The sequence below is a fragment of the Pieris napi genome, chromosome 18, assembly GCF_905475465.1.
Source record: "Pieris napi chromosome 18, ilPieNapi1.2, whole genome shotgun sequence".
NCBI lineage: Eukaryota > Metazoa > Arthropoda > Insecta > Lepidoptera > Pieridae > Pieris > Pieris napi.
The window spans coordinates 6,348,491-6,362,044 of NC_062251.1; the positions used below are offsets into that span (position 1 = coordinate 6,348,491).

The 13,554-nt window shown below is 34.9% G+C and overlaps 1 protein-coding gene across 1 annotated transcript in view; it reads right to left on the minus strand.

Annotated features, from left to right (window-relative positions):
• Positions 1 to 13,554, minus strand: part of LOC125058875 — a 64,738-nt gene that overhangs the window by 46,271 nt on the left and 4,913 nt on the right. Inside the window, exons 7-11 of the mRNA XM_047663018.1 lie at positions 12,489 to 12,587; positions 11,524 to 11,624; positions 10,215 to 10,301; positions 8,713 to 8,782; positions 7,035 to 7,198 (exon numbers count right to left, since the gene is read on the minus strand). Coding sequence (XP_047518974.1) covers positions 7,035 to 7,198; positions 8,713 to 8,782; positions 10,215 to 10,301; positions 11,524 to 11,624; positions 12,489 to 12,587 — 521 coding nt within the window. The remainder of the gene's footprint in view (positions 1 to 7,034; positions 7,199 to 8,712; positions 8,783 to 10,214; positions 10,302 to 11,523; positions 11,625 to 12,488; positions 12,588 to 13,554) is intronic.

The following is a 13,554-nucleotide window of genomic DNA, read 5'->3' on the forward strand; positions in this document are numbered from 1 at the left end:
TTAGACAAAAACGCTGCACATCATCGTGACACTAATAATACAGTAGAACCTCGTTAAGTCGAACCTCGATAAGTCAAAAACCTCCAAATCTCGAAAAAATGTTTTGTTCCCTTCCCTTAAAACACCAAAACCTCCATTACTTGAAATCTTGACCCTCTGTTAATCGAAATGATCACCGAGTCCCTCCAAGCCATTTTGGTACATATTTTCACTCTATAACTCGAAAAATTAAATTTGACCTCTGTATCTCCAACGTTTTATTTTACAACCTTTACAACTTGATCATTTGGAATTTATTATCTCTATTGTTCGAACAAAAATAAAGTTACCGACTTTAAGAACTTGCCGACAATGTGAGTACACTATTGTTTCTTAGAAAACATTTTAGGAGTATACAATAATAAATTTATGACTCATGGAAACACGTGTTTGCTTGCTTTGTGTCAGGTGTTCAATTTATAAGAATAAACCTCAAACTCTTTATGTCGAATCAAAATCCGCCTAAGTCGAAATCCTCCATAAGTTGAAAACTCTATAACTCGAATTTTTTGACGTCTCCCTTGATGTTCGACTTATAGAGGTTCTACTGTATTATTATTGCGTTTCATCAAAAATTTTAAATTATTTTTAATAACGGTTACCGATTAGTCGAATCTGTCCTATTTCTAAGTTCTGTAATTTAATATATGTGTATTTGTTTATTTCAAATATGATAATTAACACTTTAAAACTTGACGTTTGTTTACGTGCATAGGACTGGTGCGCCATCTTGCCTAGAGACGCGTTTTAAATGTCTAGGTTCTATAAAAATAAATAAATCAGTGCCGCTACAACCTTTTTAGGTCTGGGCCTCAGATTTCTGTATCTGTTTCATGATCAATCTAATAGGCAAGCAGGTGATCAGTCTTCTGTGCCTGACACTTGCCGACTTTTTGGGTCTAAGGCAAGCCGGTTTCATCACGATGTTTTCCTTCACCGTTCGACGAATGTTAAATGCGCACATAGAAGGAAAGTCTATTGGTGCACAGCTGGGGATCGAACCTACGACCTCAGGGATGAGAGTCGCACGCTGAAGCTTCTAGGCCAACACTGCTCGTAGACGTATGGGTCGTATCAAATTTGCACACCGTGTGTAGTTTGATCCAACTTAAAAGATAGGATAGCTTACATCTTAATTTATACCCGCATTATTATTTTATTGCAAAATATTTGTTTATTATTTGATAGCCACAATTCTAACAGATGGCGCTGTGTTTAAAGTACTCTAATGTATAATTTAATGGCATAACCACCAAAAAGCATGGTGGTCCCCATGACTGGTGTTCTCCTACCGTTTCCCTTGAATAGTTTGCTACTATGTAATATAACAAAAACCTTAGCCACAGCAACGCTTGGCAAGCCTGCTAGTAGTATATAAAAAATCTTTTTCAATATGTATTATGTAATAAAAACCCACCCAGCTTTTACAATTACATGTTTAACAAAAAAGGATTAATGCAAGGGCAAAAATACTTTTATAGTCAAACAAAACACGTTTTCAAGAGAAAAATACGGCATTACTACGTCTCAAGTAAAACTGTATTCACATTTAATTGTTTCCAAGTTTTTGTGCATTTGTTTATGGCTGTTAAAATTTCAAACAAATGATGTCTTTGTACAACGTACTTTTATTGTTACCGTGTAGTAGAAATTAACATTCTAATATTTGAAGTTATACTTCTTTTGGCGCCTTAGGGAAAAATGATGAGAGTTAATTTTTACGATGCGCGCGTACACCGTCACAAAAAACCAACACCCTGAAGTTAGCTATAGTCAATATTTTAGTTTTTTTCTATTGTTAGTGTCGTTTTTTCTACAAACGTAGAACAATAATTTTGAAAAGATTTTTATCTTGTTACGCCAAAGAAGTATAACTTCTTACGCGTGTACATAAGTACACACACGATTTTTTAAACTCCTTAGTCGCTTTTTTATGTAACAGAGGCAGGGGCAAACGGGCAGGAAGCTCATCTGATATTAAGTGATACTGCCTCATATAGCCTGAGGGCTCTTAAGTGCGTTGCCGGCCGCTTGCCTCCTGGAAACATATATTCGGAAGAAAGCTAACGGTATATTAAACTTATCCGGATAAAATCTCGAGTGTATGCTCTGCTATCTGAGTATACCTCACGAACTGTCCTCCGCCAGCAGTTACCAATTCCGCTTATAATCTCTCCGTTTATCTGCTTCCTCAATCCTGCACCAGTACTGGATATATATTATGCGACAGGTTTGAGAAGACAGAGTTGTTTTTGTTTTTAAGTAGAAATAAAATTTTAATTAAAATTACTTAAATAAATAAATGGCTTGATAGCCCTAAGAATAGCGCATGACGCGTTGGAACCCCCGGCCCGGATTCTTCCTTCCATGTCTAGTGAACGAAAAGAACCAGAAGATGGCGTGTGTCATGCAGGGAAATCAAAAAAATTATAACAAAACAAATACGGAAATCTGATGCCACGATCTAGATATTGTAGCGCCATTTTTCATTTAAATTAAAAATCCAAGTATATTTATGGTCATAAGGGTACCTATATTAAAAAATAAAATTTTGATTCAATTTAATAATTTGTTCCGGGTTCACACACGTCCTTAATTTCGGACACTTTACCCAGCTAACATTATATATACTTCTACTAGCAGACCGGCCAAGCGTTGCTGTGGCTAAGGTTATATTACATAGTAGTAACCTATTCAAGGGAAGGGAAACGGTAGGAGAACACCAGTTATGGGGACCACCAAGCTTTTTTGGTGGTTATGCCATTAAATTGTAGCTTATGTGAAACGTTGGTACTTTCAACACAGCGCCATCTGTTAGAATTGTGACTATCAAATAATAACCAAATATTTGAAATAAAATAATATTGCGGGTATAAATTGAGATGTAAGCTATCCTATCTTTTAAGTTAGATCAAACTGCACACGGTGTGCAAATTTGATTGATATCGGTTCGGTAGTTTAGGAGTCCATAGCGGACAAACAACGTGACACGTAATTTATATATATTAAGATATATACTACTTTACAAAACGTTTAACTTTCTTAACACAGGATGTAATAGCAACGAACTGTGCCCATATGCACCTGGTGCGAACAAATGGTCCCTAGCCGGCTTCGTACGTTATCCTACGGTTCAAAGAACTGATTATGAACAGCTGTTTTTAAACAGTCTGTAGAACATCTCTGGTTTACTCAAGTTGGGGTTTAAATGTAAAATGGGAGCAAACCGTAATCCATGTGGTATCAAATTATTTCAGAATAATTAGTATTATTGTTAAATTATGTAGCCAAGTTCACATTTCACTTGCTTAAATGTCATTGCTTGTGGCGGCGTCCATGCATCGGGTTGTCTATCTAACTAAAATATGGCAAAAGGTCCGATGGCTGGCCATGCGTCATACTCGTGAACGGGTGCTACTTGTGGTGACTGGTCGTACTCGAATTCGTGTATGCAGTGAGGTTACTTATTTCCACTATGTATTTGCGTGTTGTTCCCAGGAGAATGTAAGTGCGTGCTCCTATTTCACCATGCCTACAGCTGATAGAGGACAAATCTTTGCTTTTTATTATAATTACTAATCAACTATTAATTACTTAAAGATGTCATGTGGAACATGGTGTAATGGTTGCAGCTCCTTACAAAAAAATTTTAAATCAAAAAACTTGGCAATTAAAAAGATTGGCGGAGAGTTTCTTGCCAGTTCTTTTCGTCCGATCTACACCCTTGATTTTAAAACTGGCAGTAAATGTAAAATTAGAAGCATTTAATACGTATTTCTTTTTTGACGTTCATGAGTGTACATTGTGTTACCTAAATGAATAAATGATTTTGAATTTGAATGTAAAAAACATTATGTACCTCGTTTCACGTAGGTAAAATAATTTGACAGGGAATGGCGAGTGTGTATGACCTGGCCAACATTACCCCCGGAAACAATTTAATTAAGTAATAAATTAGTAAGTAATTATAAGCAAGCTAAAGCGGATTAAAGTAACCTTTTAGCTGACCAGTGACCAGATTTCCAGTAAAATACGCCTAGCATTGTTTTAACAGAAGTGAGCGCCAGGGTTACTCCCAACCTGAAAGTTGAGTCTCACGATTGAACTACTTCGCTAAAACTGCTCTTAGCTTCAGTATCATTGACTAAGAGTGAGAGAGACTGATGACTATCGTAGATAAAAACTTTTTTGGACTTCATGTGTAACAGGAGTCATACGCGTCAGAACTACCCTCATATAATATAACAATAAAACATTCCTACACCTTTATTAAACCATCAACTCTCCGATTTTATGCTAAGCTTTACAGCAGTGTTTCCCAATCGTTTCTTGTCCCATGCCCCATCTTAACCTTTCTAAAATTCTTATGCCCCCCACCCCCAATGTAACATATATAACTTGAAATATCTAAAATTTAACTGCTCACTTAAGATACTTAAATGATAGGTTTTAGGAAGAAATTACTTGGAAATTGTTAACGAAACACAGTAAGCAGATTTTAAAACATACTGAAAAATAATAATCTTGGAATAGCCCCTGTGGGGCTTGGGCCTCACGTTGGTAATCACTGCTTTAGAGTATGACCTTCAGCTTTATAAATTTTTTAGTTCTACTATCAATTCAAATACCGAAAGTTCTAAATACCTCCTGTTCAATCGTGACTTGTAATTCTTCTTTTTTGTATTGCATTGTAATTCATGAATCCGTGAGTCAAGCTTAAAATTTCGGTATTATTTTAGATAGTTTGGTAATTTTATAATTTTTCAGTGCCAATTGTAATTTTGTTATATTTGGTTATGCACTTATTGCACTTTACCGTTAATATTTCTTTTTTAGTTTTTTCCTTACTAGGCTTAGAACTTATCGCTTGTAAGCAATAAGGCATGTTACATCTCTTATAATTTTTATGTTATTCATTTTTCTTTTAATGTAACTAAGTATAAATAAAGCGCTAGCAGTCCATCGCAGTAGCGAGTGATATAAAATGTGTATGGCAAACCCACAACCTGTCTGAGCAAAAACTACCCATCGCCGGCGCAGGTAAACCGACCTTCGGGTTCATCGTCCCGACGCCCTAAATATAGTGCACACGGATGTCGACTGACATTTTTTTCGCCTCGTTTGTATCATACTTTTTGCTCCCTTCTATAATCTACGCCGCTTGATGAGCTGTGGCTTATTGTTTTCTTTTCTTTGTGCACGGCCAGTGACTCAAATGACACATGTCATAAAATATAGAACATACAACTGATTCATCAACATAGATTACAGACACTCAGTGGTGATACAAAACTTTATCTAGGCTTTTGATTTCTCTATCTGTTAAAATGATATATGGATAAAAACTTCTACTTGGTGATCAGCCTTCTGTGCCTTAGCTGCTTCGAGTGCGTCTAAGGTTGCCATACAAGTGCTAGTTGCACACATGTAAAGAAAAATCTATTGGAGCATAGCTAGTATGCCCTATGCATAAATAGGTTGAGAACAAACACATCTACCACTGTATGAATTAGAAACTATAGGTTGATAGTGTCAAACCATAACTAAGGAATTAATTTAGACCACACACCGCAAGTGAGACCCATTTCATGCTTAATGAGTATTCACTGTGAATAATGAGTATTCACAGTAAAGTATCTATGTGCTGAAACCCTTTCTTCATTTATAATATTTGATAGTCATATTTTAAAATTACATTTAACTATATTCAGTTCTACAAACACACCACACTTTTGTAAAGTCCTTGTGGTGGTCCACTGAAGGTTTTGTACACAACAGGCATACATATAGAATATATGGAAATTAAAACTTAATCATGTGGAATATTACAATGCACATTATAAGATTTCCAAAACTAAATGCTTTAGTTCATATTTTAGCAATAACTTTTTAATAATAATGGGTCATCAGCAGTATGTACAGGCCATTAGTATGCCCTGACAAATTCCTGGCTATCCCCTGTGTATTGTTGCCCTAAGATCCTCAGCAACTTGATTGCCTTAAATAATCATGTAGTATAGAACTTAAATAAATAACACACACATCAACACAGACACACGTCCACATGCCACTGTCAATCATGGGTTTCTTGGTTGTTAACATTTAATAGCTGCCTAAGTACATTTGAATATGGTATAATTTAATCCACCTTCGAGGACTTTGCTATTGCTAATTAGCAGATAATGATGATGAAAAATCTAATTAATTATCCATGGGCACCAAAAGCAAACTTAAGCGCTATGTTTGACTTACATATCAAATCCAACAAGATATTGACATATGGTATGTATACTGGACAAATTACTTAGTGCTTGATATCAACTCTGAATCATGCCAGCACAGTTAAGTTGTTTCATAATATTTCCTTCAACAATAAGCATAACTTTTTATGTGTGATGAAATTATGTAAAGTGTAATGTGAAATCTCCATTATTAAATAATCTTTCTTGATATACAAGTATATTATGTTATTTAAAATTACATAATCATGTGCTCCAATCTTGAAGCATCTTATGTCACACTTGTTTCAGTATAGCTAGTATAGCTATTTATTGTTTATGATTGTAAGAAATTATTTCAGTTGAAGCTGTAACTTTTTCAACTATTTCTAAGAATGGATATAAAAACTTATCTATTTCATCTTACATGAAATTATAATTCAGACTAGTTACTTAATAGATCTAAAGAAATAAGTGCACTAAAACACGATAGAAGCTAAATACAAAAAGTATAGATCAAGAAATTTATGCATGTATTGTATCTTTATTTGTAACTAAACGACTATGCCACATGTGACAGGCTGTGATAAAAATAATCATTCGTTATATTTTATTATTCACTATGATTATTGCAATGTACAGCACGGCACTAGTAAATATTTATCAAGATGAGAAGGCACGCTACCATTAATGTTAATTACCATATAACGTCATACGTTCCGTAAGCGCCCAACTATGCATGAGTCTTACGGATAAGAGTGAAATTTTGCAATTTACCTATAACTCTGCTCGTAGTCCCAATAGTCCTTGTAACGAGGGTGCCAACGCGGGCCACCGCGTGAGTAGGGCCGACGAGAACCCCCTTGACTCATTCTGCTTGCGCCATAGGTACCAAATTTATCGATCTGCGCCGAAGCTGCGGGCGATGCCACGCTATCCAACGATCAGAAAACACAGAAAACCACAAATACACTGCACTGCGACACTATTATTAAATTAAAATGAAAAAAATATAATTAGGACTTCAGCGGAGCCCTACACTTTTGTTTTGAGATGACTACAACGGCGAGAAGATCGCGCAGACTGATTGAAATCCGAACGCAAGCACGACAACTTCACGGAAATTAATGAGACACTAGCGCCACCTGGCGAAATTTTTTTAGGTCGAATACAAATGTGACCGCCAAATATGTTTAATTTAAATAATGACGATTGTTTATATATTCAAGTGATGTAATTGTTCATATGTTAGAATGCCTACTATGGGAATGATATAATAGGGTATAAACAGACTTATTTCAAGGATACTCTTGTTCTCCACAAAACAATATTTAGTATTGATTTTATATAAAAAAAACTTGGATTTCATAAATTTATAAGGGACTATATACAATATAATATGAATGTTTGAAAATAGGTGACCGAGACAGTGTTGTTATCGCGCACTTTAAACAATGTCACTGTTCACATAATTACTGAGGTGATTCATGATAATTTTATCGGATACATAAAAATCTATAAATCCAAAATTGCACTGATTCACACTCACTAAATAATCGTTATAAGCTCATACATAACTAATAATGTTTTAAAGAAACAAAATATCAAGATAAAAAGAGCTGCGCCCCTTCCGACTCCACATTTACACTATACACATTGTATGTACTAGGTGTGTACTGTGTATTAAAAACTTTACACAACTCGAATTAAAGAATAAAGCGCTGTAACACTTTTGAAGATATCTTTAATTTTCCTAGGTATGCGACCCATCTAATAGTTAGCGCTTGAAGCGCTGCTGGTAATTATTTATATCCCCGCCCATTGTTATTATAATGCTGCCAACATGACGCACTGGTTGCGACCTGAAGCTAGCAACGAGTTATAACACGCATGACGTGCTTAATATATATTTTGTCTCTATCTTTGAAATATAACGGTAAGAGATAGCACGTAGCAGCTCGAGTAATCACAACGAATTATTTACTTCCTTTGCTTGAATCATGCCGCGGAATGACAAGGTCTCATACTACAAAATATGCTGAGATTTTATTGTAATTAAATTTTCATTTATAAATTTATATTGTAGCATGAAGAAAAGAATCGCCTAGCAACACCGCGTAGGTAATAATTATAATACATTTTGAATTTAAAAAGGATATGATTGTGTAGTTTATAAATCAAAAATAAAATCCTTCCATTCATACCGACCTCTCTTTATGTTTTCTTTGCGCATTGATTTCATGTTATATATTTAGTTAATAGTTATAAAACCTTTAATGCAAAAATCAACAAGAAATATGTCGAAATTGCATAATAGAACTTCGGACTTACTAATTTCTGAGCCGATTTCGATTACTTCTGACTTCTGAGTTAATACAAGGGATAACTTCATAATTCGATCTGATAGATGTAATAAAACACAAATAACAAACAATATTTATTTAACAATAATTTATATTTGATAATCATTGGGGTCATACAATTCCGAGAGCAGACGGTAGATGTATGACGGCGAACTTCCGCCTCTGAAAAAAAAATTTTTTAACATTATAAATTAACAATGGTTTATATGACTTCGTCACTTAGTCGAAATACTTCAGTGGGCAGCTGGTTCCACATATAGGTTATAATATAGTATTGTCTTTTATTGACATTTACCGGATTGAAGTTATGTATGATTACATATTATAAATTTACAATTATTTTACATAATTTTAAATTTAACCGACGTTTCGCGTACTTTACAGCGTGCGTGGTCACGATGACTGAAGACAAAAGGTGTTGAATGTCAATAAGTATCACAGCTGGGAAAAAGTTGCATTATCTTTATTTATTTCCCCGGAGTAGTAGAGTGGTATCGACTAAAAGATGGAGGGTTTTGGCAGAAATGGCTCACGGTGTCCTCTATTTTCGCGGATTGTTTTCCTTGAGATTTTAATTTGGATATTATTGGATCCCAGGTGTTTGACAATTTTAGGCCGTCTTCTCTATTGAAATTGGGGTGTTTTTTTTTATTTCAATGGCTTCGCGTACCAATCTTGGGAAGAATCTTTTTTCTATAGCAAGTACTTTCGGTTGGTCAAAGCGTATGTAATGATTAGGCATTAAAAATTATGTAAAAAAATCGGTTGTCTGTAAAGTCGGTTTACTGACGATAGTTTAACGTGACAACGTCACGAATGGCTCACTCAAGTAGGAGAGAGACAGATGTCGAACGCTGAAGAGCGCGGAGTCCGATTGTGCCTCTTTGTCACTCATTCCGCGCTCTCGCTTGCACTTCAAGCCTTAAATGGAACGCCTCAGAGCGAGGTAACGCCGCATGAGTCATGTTTTTTCGTGCGTGCAGCCGGCTCCATCGAATTATAAGACGTTGTCAAGTCAATAATTGTAAATTTATAATAATACATAACTTCGATCCGGTAAAAAAGTGTTTTCTTTAGGTTATAATAGTTAAAAAACCCCTTTATCCAACGCTATCCCTCTTTTCTTGTGTGTGTTTATGCTGTTATGAAAAGAGATAGATATTCGGAGGAAGGGTGATATACTCGTGAACGGGTGCTACTTGGGGTGACTGGTCGGACTTGAATTCGTGTATGCGGTGATGTTAGTTATTTCGACTATGTCGCAAATGCGTGTGTTGTGAATGTAAGTGTGTGCTCCTATTTCACCATGTCTACTGCTGATAGAGGACAAATCTTTGTTTTTAATATATTTTATTATTATTTATTACTTAAAATGTCATGTGGAACATGGTGTAATTGTTGCAGCTCCTTACAAACATTGTGTAAAACAATTAAATTCATTAAATTCCTAACATATCTCCCCTTTCCCCTTCCTCTAAGTCTCGGAAATCTAAAGTTTTAGATTTGTATAAATATGAACAAGACTTAAAAATTAGTTTGCCAAAGAAGTTTCACTTCTTGTTTTTAATTTTTTAACTTCATGAAGCTAACTTACAAGTTGGTGATGAATAGAGTCACGTGGTCTGGCGGGACGAAATCGCACATGGGCGCGAATACTTGAGCCACAGCACTTTCGCCACTCCTGAAACATATTGTATAAGCATGGTACATCCATTTGGCATATTATCAGGTTGAGATTGACACAGGAACTCAAACTCGAAATAACTTTATGCATATAGGTAAACAAGTACACTTATGAACGTCAGAAAATATGTTAAATTAATTCTAACTTTACATTTACTACCAGTTCGCAAGTCAAGGGCGTAGAGCGGGCAAGAAGAACTGGCAAGAAACTTTCCGCCACTCCTTTTAATCGCCAAGTTTTGATACAAATTGTTTGAACTGGAGCAAATCGATCCCAAGGATTAGGATCATTTAAATAATCGTCAAATTTATAAAAAGTAATTTACTTTTAACGAGATCTTTGAATTTATTCAGTGATAATTCTCTAATTACACTTGGGACTTTGGACAGGTAGATTCTCATCACGGAGGCAAAGACACTTTTTGGGTCGCAGAGACAGCGGAGATAGTAAGAATTATAAATCCCTGGCATTTAGGGACGGGTAATTAGTGTAAATTAGGATCAATAGATGACATTTGACACCTCATCAAAATTTAATAAGGTAAAATGTATCGGCGGACATATTCGAAGTTATAATTGAATAATAAAGGAGCAATGTTGGCTTAGTGGCTTCAGCGTGCGACTCTCATCTCGTCGTAGGTTCGATCCCCGGCTGTGAATCAATGGAGTTTCTTTCTATGTGCGCTTAAATGCGCTCGAACGGTGAAGGAAAACATTGTGAGGAAACCGGCTTGTCTTAGAAATAAACAACGGCGTGTGTCGAGCACAGGTGACTGATCACATACTTGTCTTTTAAATTGACCAATGATCATGAAACAGATTCAGAAATCTGAGGCCCTAACCTAAAAATGTTTAAGCGCCACTGATTTTTAAAATTGAATAATTGCTTTATTTAAATTCCGACTACATATACAATACAATATGACAAGAGGGCAATGCCGTATATACATGGCATTGCCTTTTTTCATTGCATTATTAGGAAATATTTTTTTAATACAATAAAAATAACTGTACAGTAATATAAAATAGGGGTTGATCGTAGAGGGGTTAAAATTAGGGGTTGTATTTTTTTGTGTGCTGTATCATAAAATTAAAATTTCGTCCTAAAAATAAAAATAAATTTTTGGGATGGACACCCCTTATCACTTAGGGGTTTACAAGATAGGTAATAGTAAACAATTTCATATAAGTATGGTATGGTATTTGAAGCCTCTACTTACATATACGGAAGCGCGGTGTACGGAGGCGAAAGGGCGTTGAAGTGGGTGTGGTCACACGAGTGCAGTGGTGACAGTTTGTATAGAGGTGACAATGCTATCACCTGAAAAAAAATCAGAATTGTAATATTAACTAACTCAATATAATTAAATCCTTAAAACTTTCTCCCCAACTTTTACTACTACACTATCTGACACTACTCAGTACCCTTTTAAGCCCTACATAATATTGCCAAAAAGGCTAATAAATTCTAACATATACTCTGATTTTCAATTCCACAGAATTCTGACATTTCTTAAGTGTAGCTACTAAAAAAGTTCTCCACCGACAAGGGGACAAATTTGACACATTTGAGGGCAATATGTACAAAGAGGTAAAGTTGAATATTTACTGTAAGTTATTTTTGTATAAAAACAATAAATATTTCAATATCACGAACAATATATCGAATTAATTTTAATTACTTTATTTTATTCTTTAGCTGGCATCACTGCCTACTAATTCCAGGTTTAGTAAACCTTAAAAAAAATGCTATCTTTACTTGTGCGTTTTTTACTGTTTGTGATGAAAAGGAACAAACATTGCTGATAATATTGATATATTTTACAACAATCTTCCAACTCAACGTAACTTTGTTTATCATGCTTTTAATGAGTTTTAAGTGTCTATTTAGTTTTGTTGGTTAGCGAAGCACCACTCACGAGAGCAATAAATATAATAAATAGAATTTCTGTTGAGGTAGACCTATTTGTTTGTGCACTGGCTGAGTTCACAAGAGTTTATTCCTATATTATTAGTTATAAGATGTAGGTATAAAAATATATTTTTGTAATATTTTTTTATGTAAGTAGGTTAATTGGTGTGGGGATAATTAATGTGTCGTTCTATCGCATAAGTAATAACTGTAAAGATAGAATAATGATGTGGAATAAATAAATAAATAAATAAATAAGTATTATTAACTTACAGGCACGCTGTAATGTCTAGCAGCTGTGGTCACAGCTAGAAGTCCACCGTCACCCAAAACAGCTCCACCAGCTAGGGTACTACGGACACCAATGACAACCTGGAAACACCATATTCATAGTAACTAATTTGGGCTTATTGCACTCTTTTGTCTCTTTCTGTCAAATTGTGTTTTATCTGTGATTAAAAGAGACACATAATTTAGCTAAAATGCACCAATTACACTGGTTGATGGTAATAATAACTTAGAAAAGATAATTTATAGATCTAGCAACATTGGCAAATCAAACTGGCAATGTTTTCAACTGAATTGGCGTTGACGTTGACTTTGACGTAAACTCTGTGACATATAATGACAATGGCAGCTGACAGTTACTATATTGCTTCAACATATATTATATATAATTTAGCTTACGAAATACGAATACAATTTAAAGCTTCCTTAACGAATATTAACGCGAAGAATCTTATTTTAATACATAGGAGTAAAGGGGCAGGCTCGCCTGATGTTAAATGATGGGTGCGTTGCCGGCCTCTTAAGAATAAGAACTCTCTATTGCTTATAATATATCTTGGGAAAAGATTATGAAAAAGAAAGTGTTCAATATGTCAATGACAATAATTTCTTGTCATCGAAACGGTAATTTTGAATAACAATTTTGACAGTATCTAACGCCATTAGGAACTTTTAAAAATACTTAATAAACACAAACAGCTAAACAAACGTCAACTGTCAATGTCAAGTGTCATGTCAATAATCCATTTTTTAAGTCAAGCATCCCGTCATAAAGCATGCCGTCTTAAAACTAACAATCGAATTGCAACTATTTTTTTTTGTTTAGGTGCATATTCAAAATTAACTTAATTATTATTTTCACCGATCAATCTCCATCGTGCCTTCTCCATCTACACGACACTGGCGAAGTACCTTGTGCCCGGTTGGCACAAATAAAAGCCATAAACAAAAAGAAAAAAAAATGTGTGCGTGTACTAGGTGTACACGCGTAAGAAGTGAAACTTCTTTATGACCTTATTTTTCGAAAAATGATCTACTATATGCAACTTTA